General features: G+C 40.2%; 1 protein-coding gene across 3 annotated transcripts in view; it reads right to left on the bottom strand.

Annotated features, from left to right (window-relative positions):
- Positions 1-22,951, bottom strand: part of ABTB3 (ankyrin repeat and BTB domain containing 3) — a 270,752-nt gene that overhangs the window by 81,658 nt on the left and 166,143 nt on the right. For all 3 annotated transcript variants that reach the window (XM_054988430.1, XM_054988429.1, XM_054988431.1), the window contains exon 2: positions 15,165-15,314. In XM_054988430.1, the coding sequence (XP_054844405.1) occupies positions 15,165-15,314 (150 nt within the window). The remainder of the gene's footprint in view (positions 1-15,164; positions 15,315-22,951) is intronic.

The raw sequence follows: 22,951 nt of genomic DNA, 5'->3' as shown, positions 1-22,951 counted from the left end.
GCTCAGGACAGGGAACCCCACAGTGAAATGGCAACATAGCAGCAATCATTTATGGTTTCAATTCAATTTAGCTCAGCCAGGGCAATGGGAGTGGGGGAAAGGATGCAGGTGCAGCCTGAGATTTACTTGGGGTCTCATGAGACTGCTAGATCTCATAAAACTGCAGGGGAATTGATTGAGCAAATGCAGTCTGTCGCACTGGCCTCCTAAGGGGATAAGAAGCAGGCCAGTAAGGACATGGCTGGGCTTTTTCTCTAGGCTGTCTAGGAGAGATGGGAGGGATTAGGGGGATGAACCAGGTACTGAAATCCCCTCCCCTCTCCAGTTCGAGGCTCTGCAGACTGCAAACAGGACAGAAAAGAGTGCAATGGACAAGGGAGCTGCTGAGGGCAAAGGCATGGATGCTAAATTTGTGCATGGAAGTTTGTTTTGTTTTGTCCATTAATGTCATTAATTCCAAAAGAAACTGTTTAATTATTGGGTAGTTTTATATGCTTTTTAAATTGTTTCTTTCATTATAGTTGTTTTGTTTCAATAATTCTATTTTGTTATTGTCTTTGGTTTCAATGGAAGCCCCCTCTCCCCCTTCTTGGGTCTGTACCTTCATGGTTTTCCATCCAAACTGGACAAAGGGAGATTGTATTATTCCTCGAGACACCCTCCAACTGTCAACTTTTAGACAGATACAGGCAAGGGAGACTTTGGAAGTTTCAAGACCTGTCTTTAGTGTCAACGCAAGCTAGCTTGAGAAAGAATTCAGGGATACTGCAGAAGTTGTGCGAACTGCCTCAGCAAGAAAGCAATTACGCATGTAGCTCTGCCAGGTAGTATATCAGACTGGTTTAGCCTCTGAAAGAGGACAGAATTGTGAGGCCTGTCTCTGGTGATGAACAAACCAGATAACTTCAAGCTTTAAAGTGAATTCACCACATAACCAGTACTTAAATAAACGTTGTTGTTTTATCAAACCTCCTGCTTCAGTGATCTCTGTACTCTTTATGCTCAATACAAAACAATACTCACAGTAGCGAACCACAGCCTTTACACTTCCTGTCTTAAGAACATCTTGTAACTGAGGGGAAGGGATAAATCCCAAATTCATAAACGGTAGTGGGTACCCCTCACTTCCTAGAAAGGACCTTTCACAGCCAGCTTTGACCATTACTTGAAAGGAATGAACTATCCACAGTGATCCATGCACCGATCACAAGTTAGATTACTGCAATAAGCTCTACATAGGGGGGTGCCTTTGAAAATGGTTTGGAAACTTCTATTGGTCCAAAATGTGGCGGGTCGGTTACAGGGATTGCATCACCCCAGGGCAGAATGATCTGCACTGGTTACCCATCTGATTCCAGCCACAATTCTAAGTGCTCCCTCTTATCTTTAAGGCCCTAAATGGTTTGGGGTCAGAATACCTGAAGGACTGTCTCCTCCCATTTAAGCCCATCATTTAAGATCTGCTTCTTAAACTCTGCTTTCTGTGCCCCTGTCTTCAGAGCTGAGGCATGCCTGGTGCCTACTTTACATTCTTTCAGGCTAAAAGATATCTTTTTACCCAGACTTTTAATTAAGAGTATCTTATCAGCTTCTTAATGGTCTGCTTCTGTGTTATGGACAGTTTATGGCTTGTGTTTTATCCTGTGGTTTTTAATTGTAAGCTTTCTCAAGCAGGACTCTGAAAAGCCAGCATAGAAGTATTCTAAATAAATAAATAGTAACATGAGGAAGTGGTGAACGAACAAGGCAAGAACACTGGGTGGCACAAAAAAGGCAGGGCAGCTGGGCAGCAGGCAGCAGTAGGAGGACCTTGAGATAGATTTGCTTGGATGCGGGGGGGGGGGGGAAGGATTTGGCAGCAGCAGGTAATCAGGAGAATGCAAGAGAAAATTTGGCACAGCAGGGTAGGCCCTGGGAAGTGAAATTAAGTCTATATCCTTCAGTTCACACATGGTGAATGTATGTACATCCTGTCTGTCTGTGTGTGTGTATCTGTTTATAAGAAACAGCCAATACATGTTCACTTTACAAATTAAACCAGATACCGGTACCAGGATAAATGGGGGTGGGTGGGTTATATCATGAGTTCAGCTGTATACCACACACATATAAAGAACAATCAAGTGTACACTGTACACAGACTGTATGTGTACTCACAGTAGCTTGTGAACAGGGCTAGAAAGAGAAGAAGCCAGAGTTATGACTTGACCAGTACAGAGGAGGAGTTCTGTGCTGCAAAAGCGCATGGAGCACTGACTGACTGACTGACGGAAGGGGTGGTTGAGCCAGAAGGCAAAGGAGGGCCGATTGCCAGGGATGACTGATCAAGCTATGAGAGAGAAGGCAAGGAAGAGCTTTTGTAGAAAGTGGAGTCTCTGAACCTGCCTATGCTAAAAAAAATTCTCTCCGTGTCTGCAAAGAGACGCAGGACGCCTGGTTGCGCAGCCCCTCCCCCCCAAATGGTGGCTCTTCAGGGACTCGTCACCCAACAGGTGTGGATCAGAACTCTGAGCTGAAGATGGTTGCTACTGAGGCTTAAGGTGTGGAGCAGGTGCTATATTAGTAGTGTTCATAGAACCATGGTGGCCTTTGGCTAATCACACTATCAGCCTAACTTACAGGGTTATTGTGAGAATAAAATGGAGGAAAGGAAAACGATGTAAGCTGGGATATAAACATAGAAATATAACAACAACAACAACAACAACAACAATGAGGGTAAAGTTGACAAGAGTAAAAACTGGAAATAGCTATTGCAAGGGATGTTGAAAAAAGAAACAGAAAGACTATTAGCCACAAAAGAACAGGAATTAACAGCTGTATGAAAGCAAAAATTGAAAAGACCATGCAGGAGGACTAAACATCCAAGTGATATCAGCATATGCGGATAACAATTGGACAGTTGCAAACAGCTGCACTACTTGGAATACGCTATGTACTAAGGTGAACACTCACTGACTCCTAGATTCTTGGATAAAATCTGAGTTAGTAATGGACCCCCCCCCCGCCCCCAAATCCACCCGAAACATCTGGTGGACTGTGACAAATAATAGTAAGTCATAACACTTCCAAAGTGATTCACATATATTATCATACACCTTACAAGTACTGTATGTTTCTGATGCCCATTCTGCAGATGGATGGGGGAGGGGTTCACTTAAGGCCACTGAGTGAATTTGTAGCCAAGATAAAATATGAATTATTGGCCTTCTGAATCACAGCTCCCAACTCAGATTCAACTCAAGGCTGCTTCTTTTCCCCTTTCTTTCTTTCTTTCTTTCTTTCTTTCTTTCTTTCTTTCTTTCTTTCTTTCTTTCTTTCTTTCTTTCTTTCTTTCTTTCTTTCTTTCTTTCTTTCTTTCTTTCTTTCTTTCTTTCTTTCTTTCTTAGGAAGAATGCATGAAATCCCAGTGTAGTTTGTTACATGTGTTAATTGTACATGCACAGTTTTTATCTGTGATACCTAACCACAAGCTGCTAATGGTTAGCAATATTTGCAAGGCTGTGCATATGCTGCAAATCCATAGGATAATAGAAAAGGACCATATGTTACAGGACCCAACTTCCATGAAACTTGGTTGTTTTTTTTAAAGGGAAGTTTCTAGCTCTTATGACTATGAAAATATGTTTGCATGTGTTTGTAATATTTGCTGAAATCCCAGAGACCCGAAAGATGATGGAACAAAATTTCTAGTAGCTTGGGGTTGGGCTCTTGTCCCCTTTCCATGATTAGCAAAGCAGATCAAATTATGTAAATAGGGAAAATGCAAACTAAATATTAACCAAGAGAAGAAGCTATGCAAATCTGCCCAGTTAGCATAATTTGCACAGAGTTTGAACTGCCTAAGTACAGGATTTTGCTGTTTTCCTGCACACAGTTTTGAACATGTGGCATTACACAAATATGTTGACAAACGTGCGTTCCTGTTTTAGGAAGTGTGGTCTCCTATACACGATGTGCGTATCTTAAAGGCATCCCTGCCAGACTGTTCCTCTTTTCTTAATAGGAAATAGTGACATCACACATGGAGCATATGTTATACCCAAATCAAAAGCCACAGTTTCTGAATCAGATGACTTTCCTTTGGCAGAAGGAACCAGACACATTCCAACATGTTGCTCCTGGCAAGCAATTCATTCCAGCACACAGTATTTGTTTTCCTTGTGACTGAAAGCATATGGCCAAATTCCACCTCTATTTCAAGAAGCATAAACTCTCTTCCTTTCCCCACCTCCACTAATCTTCTTTGAGAGAGCTATCTTACTGCAAAAAAAAGAAAGAAAAAAAGTTTGCCTAGTATTTAAGCAATATGTAACAGGAACACATGTGCAGCTGAAATTGGCTTTAAAACAATGTGATGTTAGCATAAATAGCATCAGATAGGCTATGATTCTTTACCATCATTCTTAGTTTTGAATTTCTCACTTTTGTCTTGTTTGAGACAACCTTCTAGACACCTGACTGTGAAGGCAAGCTGGATCAGCTGCATATAGAAACACATTCAGTATGTACTAGAGACAACTGGGGATGGGGATAGCTGATAGAACAGGCAATCCAGGGCCAGCCCTGTTATTGGCAGCTCATCTAAGGCAACAGGTGTGGAGGTACCTTTAAAGGGGGACTGGCTGTCAATCATTTCATTGGTTATAGTTTTTGGAGGGTAGAGTTGCCATTTAGACTTTCTACCTTAAGAAACAAAATAGCCTACAGTTGGAGGCTCAGGTCTCCTCTGTGGCATGTTACATCTTTTATCAGCTTCAGCTGACAGACCAGCTTATGGCCATTCCTTTCAAAGCACAATTTTGTCATGGTGATACATGCTCTGATCACTTCCAGATTAGAATACTGTAATGTGTTTTGTGGGGCACTGCCTTTGAAAACTGTCTGGAAGTTTCAATTGATCTAAAATGTGGTAGCCGGGTTCTTGTCAGATGCACAGAAAAACAAGGCAATTTCCGGTCTATTCCCAGAACAAAAGAAGTGGCAAGCCACCCGGAAAATGGAAAAATATCTCTGTATATATAGGCATGAAACATGCAACAATATCATATGACAAGTATGTTCAATACATGTACAATAATATTACAGTGTATATATATAATCATAATACATTCAAGAATCTTAATTGTCTATCTCATATCCCAGTCCAATCTGAACAAGAGACTCAGCGCCCTGTTCCCATATATCCTTTAGGAACTAGGCAAATGCTCCAGGTGTGAAAGAAATGGTAAATGCTTATTGATTTATGTCCATCATTGTTTTTTCTTATATAGGTGACACTCAAGATGTTGCATCTAGGATCCCACTGGAAGCAGCCCAAACTGCAGCCGGCTAGACGGCAGATTTTGTCATCCTGACTTCCTCAGGGGCTGGAGGATCGCTGCATCATATATAAAGCAATAAAGTGCATAAAACAATGCATTCATGTGTTCTCAATGTAATACATTTTATAGTCAAAAGATTTCCTTGCAAGCAACTTACCCTAAATGTGTGTGAATGTTTCTCAAGACCCAGAGAGAAAATGACGTGGACACAATGGCTCACGTATCATTCACTGGGTCAGCATCAATTAAATACTGACTCTCACCTCTTTCCATTTGCTGAGTCACTTTCATCAACCTCATCATCATCTTAAAGGTGCAGTAACATTAGCTGAGTGCAGCACTTAGTTCTAGAAGCATTAATATGCTGCATCATACACAAAGGAATGGATTTTTACATTGAATAGTCTTAAACCCCGTGGACTAAATTATGAACTTTCATACCAATGTTTCTTGAACTAGGTTTTGGATTTAGCAAACATTATTGCTTCTCTAAATTGAAAACACATGTATGCATTGTTGTAGGCACTTTATTCCTCTGTGTATGATGCAGCATATTAATGCTTCTAGAACTAAGTGCTGCACTCAGCTAAACATTCACACTCATATAGGGTAAGTTGCTTGCAAGGAAATCTTTTGACTATAAAATGTATTACATTGAGAACATATACATGCATTGTTTTATGCACTTTATTGCTTCGTATATGATGCAGCGATCCTCCAGCCCCTGAGGAAGTCAGGATGACAAAATCTGCCGTCTAGCCGGCTGCAGTTTGGGCTGCTTCCAGTGGGATCCTAGATGCAACATCTTGAGTGTCACCTATATAAGAAAAATCAATGATGGACATAAATCAATAAGCATTTACCATTTCTTTCACACCTGGAGCATTTGCCTAGTTCCTAAAGGATTCATGGGAACAGGGCGCTGAGTCTCTTGTCCAGATTGGACTGGGATATGAGATAGACAATTAAGATTCTTGAATGTATTATGATTATATATATACACTGTAATATTATTGTACATGTATTGAACACACTTGTCATATGACATTGTTGCATGTTTCATGCCTATATATACAGAGATACTTTTCCATTTTCCGGGTGGATATGGGAATCTCATCAACCATGAGCTGAAAGAGCTAGAATCGCTGCAATTCTGATTCTGAGCACAACTGAGAACACTGGTTCTTATCTTTTAAGGCTTTACATGGCTTGGAGCTGAGGTACCTTAAGAACCTCATCCTTCCATACAATTTACCTTCCAGTTAAGATCCTCTGTGCCCCTACCTGCAGCAGTAAGGCAAGTGGCAACAAGGAATGGGGCTTTTTTCAGCAGCTGCATCTGACTTTTCAAACAGCCTCCTCCTTGGAGGCTGCCTGGTGCCCACTTTACTGTCCTTTAGACACCAGGCCAAAACATTTCATTTTACCCTGGCTTTTAACTGAGAGGTTCCATCTTTTCCCCACTGTTTTTATAATCCATTTCTAGACTGTTTATGAATATAATTTTAGGCTGTTGAATAAATGTATGCCCCTGGCTTGTTTTTATGGCTTACTTTATTATTTCTCATCATGATGTTTCATGATTTTATTGTAGTGTTTTTTTTACTTTCTGATCCATTTCAATGAGGTCCCTGGAGAGACAGTATATATATTTTCTTAATAAATACATGAAATCTTAGAAGGTCTCTCAAACGTTCTAAGGTTTACCAAAGAAAAGAACCCAAGAAAGGAAGGGCTCAAGTTAGAACTTAGCAAGAAATCATGGATGAAAGCTCTTACACCTGAGTATCTAGCAAAAAGGGTTCTGCAAAAAGACACCAGCTCGTACTGACCGTGTTACATAGAGGAAATAGCCAGCATTACATCTAGCTGTGTTTCTATTTTATATCACTACTACCTTGGGAGAGAAATTAACTAGCCCAGAATATCACTGCAGTCTGGTCTAATCAATTTACCTAGTACACAACAAGAAAAGGAAGTATGCCAAAAAATTATTATTATTGCAGCACTAGTAATTATACAATCAATATAAACACAACAGTTTCAATTCAACTCGGGAGCTGGATCTGTGAATGTAAACCTGAATGTAAACCTGAATGCCATTTGAGTTTGGATACGAAATACTTTGATTAACTGACACTGGTGGCCTGATGAAGGACGCCACCTTGGACTTCATAAACCTTGGACGCCACCAATTAACCTTAATTGGCACCGTTTGCAGCCTGACACTGTGTGATAAAGAGGTTCCGTCAATATATGGGACTTGGTTCTCTCATTCTATTGGGATACTTTGCAGTTACATTGAATTGAATTGAAACTGTTGTGTTTATATTGATTGTATAATTACTAGTGCTGCAATAATAATAATTTTTTGGCATACTTCCTTTTCTTGTTGTGTACTAAGTCGTTGTGGAAGTGTACTCTTCTCCCTCTTTTTTGGTTGTGCTAATCAATTTACCCCCTGTTGATAGTCAGAGGCATGGGGAAGTATTAACTACATGGATAAAGCCTAGTGCCCCAATAAGGGGAAGGCTTTCTTGTTGCTCTAAAGAAATGATCATCTAAACAGTATCATGGGTATAGGCAGCTGCTACCATTGCTAAAATAATTTGCAAGAAAATACAGCAAAGGCCAATTCTCCTGAAAAAATATAGTTTTAAAACCAAGAACAGGAGCTATCTGCTGGTATGTGCCGGGGGGGAGGGGTTGTTGGCAAACACTGTGATTTCAGAGCACGGCTTTTTTGCTTACTTTACAATATTCTTATGAATCAAAAGCTTTCTTTTTTGGGAGGGGGAAGGGTTTTTTTCCTTTTCTTGCTGTCAGGAAATGACTACGATCAGAATGCTTTGCAACTCCCACTAGACTGAAATGGAGGGAATGGATTCAGTGTGCAGTCAGGTCTAAATGGATGTATTCTGAATCGCACAATGATTACTCAATATTTTATAAGCAAAACTTTTATCGCACAACTTTCTGAAAAGTGTAGAAAATATTGAAGACAATGAGGAATTACTTTTCTGGGCATCAATTACTGTTCAGGGCACCCAAGACCATATACAGATTAGTTATGTTTTTTAAATTATTTTAATATTCCTTTATATTTATAATCAGAATGGTTAAAGAGTACGCTTATGGCTGAAGTGTGGATTCAAATACTCTTTGGTGATTAGAGAACGTAATATATGTGAGAGTACAGAATAAGAATATGGTAATTCTTTTGGATTAATGCAGTATAAAATGTGATTTTGTCTATGTGGCAATGTATAATACAAGACAGAAAGGTCTAAGTGGGGAAGCAAGATGGCTGTCGTGGAGACAGGGGAGAGATTTAAAAAAATATATGCATGGTGCACAGAAAGTGAATAGCAAGTATAGTTTCCTCCTTCTCACATAACATGAGCACACAGGAATGATTACCCAATAAAATTGATTGGTAATAGATTCAGAATGAAAAAGAAAGCACTTTTTCATGCAGAGCATAATTTGGGAATTCACAGTCACAGGAGGTGGTGATGGCTATTAGCTCATATGGTTTCAAAGACAACCTGAAGGAGAATTGCTACTTTAGTAGATATTAGCCATGATAACTAAATGGAATCTTCAGCATCACACAGTATACTTCTGAGGAGTAGCTACTGGATGGGAAAAGGACAGTAGAGGACTGTTGCCTCCCTGCCCTGGAAGCATCTGGCTTCCAAGCAACAGGATCAAGAACAGCCTTGTGTAGTGAGATGCTGAGACGACTATAATGCGCATACATGGACACAGGATACAGGCCTTATACTGAATCAGACCATTGGTCCATCAAGGTCAGTATTTTTTTGCTCATACTGGCAGCAGCTCTTCGAGGTCTTAGGTGAAAGTCTTTTTATCCCCTATTACCTGGTCCTTTAAACCGGAGGTGATGTGGATTGAACCTGGGACCTTTTGAAGATGCTCTGCCTCTGAGCTATGGCCCCTCTGCATCACAGAAAGGAGATCACTGAAGGGAGAAGGAGATTTGGTGCCTTTGACTGAATGTATTAGGTTGTAGCAAAATAAGGGCTGGGGTTACTTCTGCAGCACTATCCAGGGGCACAGCTACGGAGCAGATGAAAGAACTTGGAATCAGCAATCAAAAAGATCACCTTCACCCACACCAAGTACTGCTAATCCATTCAACAGCCATGTGCTAGCCTAAGTGATTCCATCAGTAACTCCTTACAACCTCTAATAAAGGTTCCAGCAATCCTTTCTCCTTGGGCAGTAGCTATGGTCCTCCTAGAGAACCATTAGATGAACGTCCCGTGAAGCAGATGCTGGACTACGTAGACCTTTAGTCGGACCCAGCTAGGGTGGTCTTATGTTTTTTAATTTTATCAGTTGGGATCCACATATTGTCAATGTGTTTTGTGTCACAGACCCATCCAACTTGTGGAAATCAAATCACCAGACCATCTTAAGTTTAATAAGACTTCTGTTGTTTTTTCTTGCTTCTTGGAGATTGAAAAAACGGGAAGTCATCTAACAGACCAAAATGGGGGGAGGGGTGACTAGTAGGCTGTATTCTTGGTGACCCTTAGTTGCTAACAGGCCTGTTTTATTAAAAAGCTAACATTCCTATTTAGGCTGTGACTTCTCTTTCAGTGAAGCTTTTGGTTTAAGTGTGTTGCTTGGAATATGACTTTTATTTATTTATTATATTGGATATTTAGCCTGTCTTCCCCACAAGCAGGCTCAGGGTGGGTTACAACCAGAACAAACAATAGATACTAAATAGCAAATCAGTATCATATAAAAACACAACTAAAATATTTTGGAAATAACCTGAGATGTACAATACTCAGCATCACATGTGCAAAAAATTTATGTATTTTTAGGAAAAGTTTGTGCACATCTAATGCTAAGTGAGGACATCTGTGCTTGTACGTACTGTGCCCCATTAGACAGTTTGTGCAAATGATGGGATTTTTTTTTTAGATGCAACACTATGCTGTTAGAGGCCATTATCTTGGGTCCTAAGACTCCTGTTTATTTTTCCTAAATCCACATTTTTGTGCCTCTGTTTCCCTTTCTACCTTTTCCCTAGTTTGTTTAGAACCAAAAGCAGTTTCAAGCAAGGACCATTTCTTATTACTGGTTGCCTAGCAACAGCAGGTCCCCAATCAAGGATGCAGCAGATACCAAATGAGATACCGAAGTAGAAAGAGTAAATTATTATATTTGTAAAACATTTTTATGAAGTGTTTGATACTGCGGCATGTGTGAAGTGACCCTTATATACTAGAGAGAACTGTGCACACACAGAAATAGGATACAGCTGTACAACAGAAAGGGAGCGTACAAGGAAGAGGTGAGTTCTGTGTACAACACATGAGAAGCCACAGGACATTAGCTGGGCAATAAACGAATGGGAAGGAAGGAACAGAAATAGTCAGATATTTGTATATGGAAAGAAGTCTTTAAATATTTGCCCAGGTTATCCAATACACACAGCCTCCTATTCTAATGCATGTCCTGCTACAAGGAATTGAGGGAGAACTGAGGGAAGAAGACATCTGCCAGCTTGTAATATCCAGGCAGTGCTTGCTGTTTTCTGCATGCACCCTTACCTGGGGTTTTCTGGGTATTCAGTCCACAAGGATCGGATCTACTTTGGACCCTTGTAATGCCACACTTGAAACGAGTCGAACTGAAGTGTGTTTATTTTTTCTGCACTAGAAAAATGCCCTGTTTCTGCTGCAGGTTTTCTGTTTCATCAGTTGATCAGCTAAGAACAGGTCAGTTCCCACAGTTGATGGGCTGAGGAAACTTGCAAGGTTATTTTTTTTTTAATGCACCAAAGTTGCAAGATTGCAACATTTTTTGTTAAAACAATTAAAAAGAGATTTACTTTTTACTCTCACAGTTAGCATGCATACAGAATACACTTTTTAGTCCATTCTTAAAATTTCTCACAGCCATATCATAGCTGATAAGCTTAGGAAACTTGCAAAGTCTGGTGTTTTTTTTAATGCACCATTGTTGTTTTTTAAAAAATCTTTAAAAAGAAAAATTGGATTGGTTGCTGTTCAACCAATTAGGACACAGGGGGATAAAGGGGAGGATGACAGGCAGGGTCAGAGCCAAGCCTCACACCAAAGAAAGCATGCTGCACTTTAAAAAAAGCCCTGGTTTGACTTTGCTAGGGAAAAAATCAGAGTATGTGAGCAGGGAGAAAAAATGCAGAAAACCTGGGGGAAATTGACTCTGCAACTGATGCTGCCTTTCGCCATGCAGAATGCAATAAAATCTGGCAATTTGGAGACTGGGTGTTTTGACCATGCATGCAGAACTTTGGAGAGAAATTGATGCAGTATGAGGCTAGAACCAATGGAAAAGTCCAGTGCAGAAAAGATCTTTGTTTCTCACCTATGCAGGTTCTTAAGGCCTTGGTGTCACTGGAGACATGAGCCCAAGGCTCAGTCCTTTAAGATATATAGCTTCAGTTATGCAAATAGGCTTTCTTATGCTGGCTCTTTCTTGATCTCTTGCTCTGAAATTTTTACTTAGTTGATCTCTTTAATTGTAAAAGAGACTCCTGAACTAGGATAAAATTCTAAGGGATTCTACCTTTCACCCAGTAGATCCTCCCTAACAGATTTCAGGCAGATAGGAGAAGACATCTCTGTTTCATAGGCAATTAAAATTCTTACTTGCACAGCAAACACGGGAAGGTATGACCTGGCCTAAGAGTGAGCTTTCCCTGGGATCCTAAAGCAAGGAATTGGGGGTGGGGGGTGGAAGAATGGAGCGCACAGGTTAGGGAAAGGGGGGGGACTAACAACCTACTGAAACTGGGGGGAAAAACCAAAAAGTTGAGGGAAAATGATATAAGTAAATCTCTTCTTAAAAAGCAGTGATACATACAATAGTGATCTCACAAAGTCAATACAATATTAAAAAAAACAACATTTCCAGCAAAGTCTTCCTTAGTGATCCATATATCCGCTAACATTTCTGACTGAAAGAGGCCTCTGTCTGTTGCATCATACACTCTGTCCCTCTGCTTCCCTCATCTCATGGAGTTGTTAAAGCAGACAGTAGATTACTAGAATAAGAGCTAGATCCAAATGTTTCGAAATAGTTATAAATGGTCATTAACTGGGCCATTTCCACACTGCTTACTTTCATCCGGAATGCTGCGGAATGTCACGAAAAAAACACGGAAGATAGTGTTTTCTCGCCCAAGTTTTGTGTGACATCGTGCAAAACTCGTGCGAGAAAGTGCTGTCTTCTGTGGGTTTTTCACAATGTTCCACAGCGTTCCAGATGAAGGTAAGCAGTGTGGAAACGGCCCTGATCAATTTGGATGACTAATATCTAATGTTAAAGAATGAGTACTCAGTTTGAGTAAGTTAATATTTGGTTGGACATTCATAACTGACAAGGGTGAGTACCAAAGCATGGAACTTGTTTTGTAGAGTTGTATGAACAGCTACAGGGAGATATCTATATTCTTACATAAGAATAATCATAATCTATGTTGCAAATAGAAAGCAAAGAATTTCACACTCTTTCATCATTTGCTTGGCTGTCAGACCGGGGAGAAATTAAAGAAATGCACCGGCATATACAATAACGTTCTTGTTTCCACTTGAATAGCAGTCTTTCCTTTCATTGCTGCTGTATCTCCCAGGGACTACCCCATTTCCCCAACATGGGCTGTCACAAAGTAAACCAAACAGTAACTGAAGAATATCTTTATGGAAGGAAAAAAAGGAGGGGGTGGTAGAAAGCTGAAGGGGATGGAGGGAGAAAATCCACTGCTATATTGCAAACATGTGCTTACAGCTGTTTGAGTGAAGGAAAATCATATATTTCATATCTGAGGGTGGGAAAGATCCACACAATGGAGTACCTCCGAGAGTGGCATTTTCTGTGACTCACAACTGAGTTTTTGTAGATTCCCAGAACCTGCAAAGGATGGCTTCAGTTATGGGTTTGGGGCTTGTTTTCTCTGCACAGTACCTTTCATGTGTGTAAAGGGGAACACCACACATAGGGGGATACATTTATGAACAACACACATCTTTCCACATGCAATATCAGCAAAAAGTGATTTCATGCCTGTTTTCTTTTCTGGCATTGTAAACAGATGTATGTTTCTCAATACAGACATACTGCTCCCTGCATCATTGGGGCCATACACAAAGAGACAAGCCCAAAAGACATCAGCCAAGTGACATATACTAATACAGGTCTATCAGAAAGGACAAATAATGGAGGGTGAATGTTATTTCTAAGCTTCCAGAAGCATATGGCCAGCATCTTTGACTGGTTATCTGATCCAGCCAGGCAATTTCTTACTTTCTTCTATAAAAAGCATTAACTTCCTTGACAAATAAAAATATACAATATCAAACAGTTGATCACTTCTATGTTACTCCATTTGGGATGAATGTGTCCTCCTCAAGAATTAAACCATTTCATAATAAAGTTGCACTCCTTGAACCACTTTTGCCTATACATTGTACTCACACAGACCTCCGTGGGAATATTAAAAAGTGGCCTGAGGACTAAAATCCCAAGCAGAAGAAGTAACTTTCTATATACCAATGTTGGGAGGATGAAGAAAATCTAGGGCTGAATTCCTGATAGAAAGATAGTGATGGGGTTTATTTGGAAAAAGATTGAAAATAAAACAGCCAATATTATAATGCTCCTGTATAGATCTATGGCACAACCTCATCTGGAATACCGTGTGCAGTTGTGGACACTGTACCTCAAAAAGAGCTGGAAGAGTACAGAAGAGGGCAACTAAGATGATTAAAGGGTTGGAACACCTTTCCTATGAGGAAAGGCTGAAGAATCTGGCACTTTTCCACTAAGAATTGCACTGTCTGAAGTTACCCCCTCAAAAATGCAGAGCCCATAAATGCACCCTGAATAGTTGGACTGAACAGCAGTTCTGTTATATGTGTTTTAGGAGACAGCAACTTATGATGGAACATACTAATTCATTTGCCTATTTAAAGAAATGTAGAATCAGCGCATTAAGAAATAGGTGGCACAGTGATGAAAAGGATCTTTACAAGTCCTACCAACGACAATTAGAAGGGCAGAATGACTGAGTGAAATTCTGCTGCGGTCCCTTTCATTCTATTACTTCTATTTATACAGAAGGGGGACAGGGGTCTTATTTTTCATTAGGCATGGAAGCTCCTCCCTGTCTCTATTTTTCATTTTAAAATAAACAAGATACACGAGTATCATTGAAAATATGCATGCTGGACCAGCTTTTAAGGGGGGCAGACTGGCTCCTAGCTGTTCTCTAACTCTTGATGGAAACTAGGCTTCTTCTTGGTTCAATAGGGAACATACACCAGTGAGAACAGCAGGACTGATCACTACAGTGTAACTGGAGGAAAACTCATGATAAACCTCTCACAGTTTCTCCGTTTTGAAGTGGAGGCTCAGAGATCACACTACGTGTTTCATACAAACACACACAACCAAATCTATACCAAAGCAACTTTGGATTAGTGTAATTTTGATTGGAGGAACTGAGGGGAGAGATTCTTAATCCTTTCCCCCAACTATAATTTTTCTCCTTTCAGTGGTTTCCACCCCACTAGACTTCAAAAGAATGCTTGTTAATGTCTAGTTAGATGCCAACATTCTAGCAATTTGAGAACAAACAATCTGGCTTTGTCAATCGAGTTTTAATTTCTTATGTTGCAAAACAATTAACCATTACTCAACTGTAGCCTTGTCTTACAAACCAGCAGACTTCCTCCTGGAATAAGAAGTTCTTTCCACAGACCAAGCCAGCAAGGGCTCATAAAAATCACAGATTAGAAATTGTTTTGTACTTACTGAGTTCTGCAATACTTCCCACCCGCGTTGCTAGTAAAGATTGCTCAATGGTCCGTAACTCTGATTGGCTGAACATCTGGACTTCCCCTGGCTTGTTTGACCTTTGCTGGTCTTTGTGAAGATTCAGACTTTCAGGCAGGCAAGGAACACCTAGAGGTAAAAGAGGTGGAGAGGAAAGGGAAATGTTCAATACAACACACCAGCAACTGCAGCTTTAATTTTAAAAAGAAGTTTCTGAGATGTTTGTCATGTTGTTTTTCTCTCTGTGTTCCTAAGAAACTGGTTCACCCCACACAGGTAGGAAATGTGTCTGTCCAGAGTTATAAAGATTCAGAACGAGTCTAAGATAATTTTCTACATGCACTATCTTAAAAACACATGCAGAGAAAAGCATTGTAAATACCAGCACTAATTTTCACAGCAGCTCAGAAAAGTCTAAACATTCATCACAAAAGAAGTTAGGTAAAAAACCAAATTCACTCACCCTCACACCTTTCTTCCCTCTAATATATCCCAATCTTGTTCCCAACACAGGAGCAATTCATTTTACCTGACCCATTAAATTCCTGACCTTTCTGTGATGTGAATGCCAATACTGCTGCCTGTGACAAAGTTGGCCAGTGGCCACACTTACGATATTTGTAGTTGGTATACTACTGAGCTTAAACTAAAGATACCAGCATCCCCACATAGAGATCATCATACAGTTTACCAGATGTTAAGGATTTGGGATTGATCAGGAGAAGCGATCCCACACTGAACAAGCCATACACAAGATAATCTGACTGTTCTAGTTCTGTCAGGCCACTTCAGAAAATCCACTTCCCTGTACTGTAGTGGTTTCCCCGAATCCTGCATTCAAAAAAGCTTTTCGATAGAGTTTTATCTATCAAGAAGTAGCCAGTGCACACCAACCTCAGAATTCCGGTGCATTCAGAAAATGGTGGGTGTGAATTTTAGAACAGCCACATAGTTTACGAAAGCATCAGCGATCAGGTAAAATTTAGGTGTTTTACTAGTCTGTGGAAGAAAGGTGAACTCAATACAGAAAACAACTCTTGTAGATGTTCATCCAATAAGCAATAATAGCAATGAGGAAAATATGTGATTATAAACATGCCCTGCAGAAAGCACATAGCAATAATTATGTAAAGGAAAGCACAGGAAGAGCTGAAACTAAATAAATACGACCACAAAACTTTTAACCAAACAAAATTAGTATAAATATAGAGATCATATGTCCCTACTCAATTGTGCATGTGATTATCCAATCACATGAAATGGTGTTGTCCAGCAAGAGATGCTGCAAGTGGCACTGCAGGGAATGTGTGGCAAATCTCTCTTATCGTGTCAGCACCTTTTGACAAACAGACACCATTGTAAACTGGTCAGAAGAACTGGATGTTGGCTTGCATACCATGAGCAATGTGGATTATTTCACATATCTCACGACATACAACTAAGTGGTGGTTTGTTCTTGGGAAGGCTGTTTCACACGGCCTATCCACAGCAGTCCGTGGCTGCTGGTCCTATGTTTTGCCTCAAAGCAGAGCTCGATATCTTTCTAGAAGTTTAACCCAAGAAGGAAGAACATTTATATTTATTCTCCGATGAATCATATTAAACCATAGAGCTGGACGGCACAGTGTGATTCTCCAAGATGAACGCAACTCAAAAGCTATGTAAGGCATCCTGGTAAAATTATGTGCCTATTTGAAATTGCAAAAACATATGGATTGTTAAGCATCCAACAGGCAACAATACCTGGCTGATGGGCTGTGATAGACTTAATGAATCACAAGAGGCGTCTGTCATAGAGCAATGGGACTGGATCCAGCTAGCTTTTTCACTCAACCTCGTTCAATTTCCTTTCTTACAACATCCCCCATTCTGTACGGCCTCTGTCCATGAAGGTCCCAGGATAGCTGGCATAGGCTTTTTGTTGGTCAAAGAGGAGCTTTCCTCGCTTTTTCACCAGCGAACAAGCTGGTTGGATCCAACCCAGAATGTTTAGTTCGTTCACAGAATAAAAAAATAGATGAGGTTGGCAAAAGTCCAGAAAGAGGTCATTTGAATCAGTCTTTAGACAGGAGAAGCATTTTACAAACACCCCAAAACATGTATATATAACTCTTTAGAGGAAAACAAGGTCATGTAGCAGACAAGTACATAAATGTACAAGGGACCAGAATGTGAGCCTACATCTCTCAAGACCCTGAGGAAACATTAGCTCTCTTTAGGAACTTACATGATTGAAGTAGACCTGTTGTAATCGAAAAACAATTTAACACACAATTCTGAAGAAGTTACTGATGTACATGCCCGCTATCAGTTCAAGGTCTTTCTTATTTCAATACAGCCTTAATGAGTTGTATATTTTTTCTGCTTCAGTCACATTGTTCAATCTGACAAGTAGGTAGAAATCATATGCATCCCTGGCCTGAATATGGAAAAGGCGTCTTCTGTTTTCCTAGCTGTTGCTGCTGTATATTATCCCCCTCCTGTCATTATGAATCAAAGATTGCTGCACAACATCTCTATAAACTGCAGAATTGGTTCTCATGTGTCACTGGGAAATTATACTAATAAAATATTCGCTCTTCCTCCTGCCCGGTTATTCGGTAGTGGATGCTTCCTCTTATGCGAGTCTTTTGCCCAGCAACATCATTCATTCCACTCAGCAAGACATTGCATATTTGAGAAGCACGTTCTGGGCCCAATTCCTCAATAGTTTATTTATATATCACTGTTCTATCTCACTTGTCTTCCATCATGCAACTCCAGGCAACATACCAAAGGGTAAGATGCACACATCAGTGGGTACTGCGCGGCTGTAATCATTCAGTGCCTGGATTTTCCTGACCATACAGGAATAAATGGTTTCAGTAGTACAATGTCCAGTGATGTGTAGATGCATTCAGTGTTCCCAAGAGATCTACCATCCAGATATACACTGTTGCTGCACTAACTCTGGAGCAGAATGTTTGTCCAGTTCTAATGGCATAGAGCAACCACAAGCATGGTTTATATTACTGCAACTCTTGGGTTTATAAATATACATTATCCTTTGCAGTACTCACCCCATTTTTATTGTAGATAATGCACAGCATAAAGAACCTTTGCACTAGTCATCTATGACACGTAAGCATTTTCCCCAGGCGATCAGATAAAGTAGTAGTTCTTTTCGTATGGTAACCCACAAGTCCGGATTTACTTTGTATGGTGACCTATCCAGGGCTGGCTCAAGAGATAGAGAAGGAGCTGGGGGGGGGGGGGCACCCTGTCAAGGAGATCTGGGAAGTTGGCAGATGTTGGCAAAGAAGTGGATGGCAAATGACTCAGTGCAGTACATCTCCCACAGCAGGCAGAGGGCACGGAGACACTACAGGGGGCTGAGCAAGCAGTTGGGAAGCTGAAGAAGCAGCACCAAGACAGCCTATGCTCTCACACACCACTTTTTCCTCTCCTCTTCCTTCTTCTTTTCCATGGGCTGAACAGCTTCCACCTACTCTCTAGCCTTCCCTCCCTTCTTCCAGCTACTATTATAGTTACTGGTTGCCAGACGGCTCCCCTGCTCCCCATTATTGTCACAAACAGGGAGGGTAAGGTGAGAATGGGAGAAGCTGGCAATGAAGGAGAGGAGAGAAAGATAAAGATACAAAGGGCAGAACTGCCATTAGGGACGGCTAGCCTGTGACCCACTTTCAGATGCTTCACAACCCACTTTTGGGTCCACACCCACAGGTTGCGAAACACCGAGGTAAATCCATTTTAAAAAAATTGGAACCCATGAACTGGGTTCATACTGAGTCTGTTGATCTCAGTAAACACCGTCTACTCTGACCAGCAGCAGCAATAAAGGGTCTCAAATTGATGTATCTCACGTCACCTCATCCTTTTAAATGGGAACTGAACCTAGGAGCTTCTTCACCCAAAACAGATTCTGTATCACGGAGCCAAAGATAATTGGCATTTTTTTCTTTCATGCCATTGATGCGCTAGAAATTATTGATACAAATATGTCTGGGTATGAGTTATTAGATTAGTAACATCCATAGACTTACTGCAAGGTTGGTGTATGCTCAGTCTGTCCTTATATTATGCTAGAGATTGAATGCAGTAATCTCTGGTAAATTTGTGCTTCTCTCTAGGAATGAGACCATGACTTACTGGTAGAACATGTGCTTTTTAAAACAAGAACAAGAAAGGGAAAGACTGTTTCTTTATCCCCTGTTAATAGGCTTTCTGGAAGCAAATGGCTGGTCACTGTGGGCAACAAGATGCTCTATGATGGGCCCTTGGTCTGACCAAGTGGGGTTATCCTTACTCTTCTCTTCCTTTCAATAACCATGCCTTTGCCTTACATGTGCATGAATACAAGCTATGGTAAATGACAACCAGATTTGCTTGAATCCATGGTTTGCAATTTTAAACCATGGGGTAATTTATGAACAAATTCCACTTAGCATTAACCATGGCTTATATCCATGTGAAGCTACAGCAGTTAAAGATGAGAAAGGAAGGGATTGGGGAAACTGTTCCAGTCTTGAAAAGGGAGGAGGGAAAGGAGTGGAGTGTGCAAATCTGAGACCCACTTCTAACTTCTGAAACACATTTAAGAGGATGACTGCGTCACATCTGCATTGGGGCCAAGAATGATGCAACGAGAGGGAATCACTTTTTGCTCAAGGCAAAAATTGCAAAATGAAAATATCTTGGGTAACAGCTGTCTCCAGTAGTGCATGTTGGACATGATGAAACAAGTTTGTTACATCCGTACTTTTATTGTATCATAAAGCCTGCTACCTTAGTGACACAGGAGACGTGACAGATGACTTCCTATTTAACAACCAAGAACTTTGAGAGCCACAAAAACCAGTAAAGCATAGTAAAATTAAGACATAATAAAGCTAGATCTGTCCAACCAGCAAGTGAATAAACATGTCAGAATATTAACTGGACGACACTCTCTTTCTGATGAACTATGGATCCTAATCTCATACATTCTGAAATCATTTTGGGTTGTCCTGTTTTGCGCATAACACAAGGTTAGATGCATAAGACAAGGCAATAAAAGACTCCCCACCAAACCCACTCCTAATACTTTTAAAAAAATTATCTGATCTTTGTTTAGATGAACACATGGGTCTGTGTTAAACAAATGTTCTTTAAGACTGTCCTGTGATCTATGTTTGTGTTTCTTAGAGCCTACAATCACATGCCAATATCTTCTGGAGAGGAAGTTTGTTTCTTCCACATGTATTTTGAAATCTAAGAATATAGTCAGGCAACTTCCCCTATCCCTATTGGCTATTGGCACAAACAACTGATAATAGTACACATATTCCAAAACCATTTCACTGTTATTTTAAGCAGTTACACTTAAATGAACTTAATTTAAATCAATGGGCTTAAGTGGTGTAACTCTGCTTAGAACGGCACTAATTTATCACGTGACAGCACATGCTTAGTTTGTTTATAAAACTACATTTCCTAATTTTTAATGTTTTCATATAATAATGTCCAAAGGTTTTATTAAACCCTTAGACTGATCGTGATTAATCCTCCTTCTCACCTGAAAGATTCTCCATTAGTGAACAATAGGACTGTTTCACAGCTGACACAAAAACTGTTTTTCTTTTGGACGCTGCCATATCTAAATTGTCATCAGATATATTTGAAACTGCCTGAAGTAACCCCAGAAGTAACGCTTCAATATGCACACATTAATTGGCATAATACCGCCTGAATGTGCCTATTTCTTATGCCAGATCACACTTTCCCTTTGGTGATAGCACTGTGCCATCACATTTGTTGGAATGCACACATTTCACTTCCCCCATCTTTTTTTTTTTAGCGTTCTTCAAAATAGAGCATAAAAGACATGACTGAAACCTCATTTTTACACCCTTCCCCCCACAAAATGTGATGCCAACTGAATAACCCCCCCCCCCCAATTATTACGCTAGAGATGTTCTCACGTAAAGGCCACCAGTACGGCTGATCAGATCCTTTTAAAAAAGATAGCATTAAACGTGTTCCCTTTGATCCATGCAGAGTTTTTGCTCTGTGAATTCTTAATGGGAATGGGAATTTTTTCCAGCCAGTAAAAGATTTGTGGATGGATGCCAGGGAAGTGACTTTGCATCAGTACAAAAATCAGCTCTACTTTCAATGCAAAAGGCAGCTGTTGAGCGAGGGAGGGAAGTACAGCTTCCAGCACACATGATATTCTAATAGTGTTCCTGTGCTGTAACAATGGTATGTTCAGAGGTAGCCAGCCTGACCTAACAGATAATTATGCTTTCTTCAGTATGTACGGATCATGGAGACAGAGGGAACATTTGAACTGCTAACACAGTTAAACGGCACCTCTTCAACTGACTCAATAACAGTCTGAATAACCTAGTTATTCAATAATAGTCAGCATCACCTAGTACAGTGAAATAGTTTCAGATTACGATATTAATGCCACAGTAACATCTATGGAGTCTTACCAAACTTTGTTCTACTGCTATCCAATACCGTTTTTCCTAACCCTAACATTTTCCCACCATACTAAGGAAAATATCTCCCAAAGCATCTACTGCAGTACAAGATACAGGGTCTTTTCTTTGTGAGCACCATTGCGGCAGTCCCTCCATTAGTAACGTTCTTTGTTCTTGCCTTTTTGCTATCCCTGATGGAAAATTCCCAACTTTGGTTTCCCTATTCTTTCTCCGAACCTCGAGGCTGTGACACTGAATCTCTACTACATGCAGGAAAAGAGGAATCTTTCTAGATGGGGAAATGAGGGATTAGATTAACTTTATGAATGGAAATGAACTGGAATTCAAGTGGAAGTGACATAATCATAGTCTGCATCAGATCACATGTGCCATGATAGGCAACAGCTGAATAACAATAAAGAAAAACTGAAATATTCTTTTCCCCTTTACTTTTACCCCATTATATGTATCTTCTAGTGAACAACTTTGTCCCAAAGAACAAATTACAGGTCATAAAGGAAGAGCAGGTTTGAGTTATTCCTTTACTCCTTTACCTGTGTACAGAGTTAGATCAAGCACAGTCCTCAGATGCATTAAATTCCTTCCACGCAGAACCACAGACAGGTAATCTGTTTCAGTGAACTGTTCGAAGGTTAGGATTTTTGAGCTCCATCAACACTGAAGTCCACTTTTTGTGGACAATTGTTTTATTTAATTGATATTGAGCTTGTATGTTTGTATTTATAGGCAGGAATGAGCATCTAGATATTTATACCTCACTTTTCTTCCCAATAGTGATGACTCAAAGTGGCTTGCACAATAATTCTCTCCGACTCTATTTATTATCATCACAACCATCACCCTGCGAGGTAGGTTAGGCGGAGAGAGAGTGATGGCCCGAGATCACCCAGCGAGTTTCATGGTAGAATGGGAATTCAAACCTGGGCTTCCAAATCCTAGGGCAACATTCTAACCACTATGCCACAGTGTTCAACTTCAATTCAAGCTTGATTTTATTGTTGATGAGCTTCCTTTACATTTTGTTATATATTTGTGTTACCCATTTTGTGTGCAGTTGCAGCAGAATACGAACATTTAAAATAAATAAATAATCAGATGTGATCATTTTATTGCTGTAAACTGTAATTATTTATCAGACTGTTTTTGATATGATTTGTCTGTTACAAGCCACCCCGAGAGCCACTGTGAAGAGAATTCAATTTAATTAATGAATAAATCTGAACAGCCCTAAAGGCAACACACAGAGAGGAGTGAAGAGTTTACAGGACAAGAAATTAT

This window comes from Eublepharis macularius, chromosome 9, assembly GCF_028583425.1.
Source record: "Eublepharis macularius isolate TG4126 chromosome 9, MPM_Emac_v1.0, whole genome shotgun sequence".
Classification (NCBI taxonomy): Eukaryota; Metazoa; Chordata; class Lepidosauria; order Squamata; family Eublepharidae; genus Eublepharis; species Eublepharis macularius.
The sequence above is the reverse complement of the archived record's forward strand: the minus strand, read 5'-3'. Positions and strand labels throughout refer to the sequence as shown.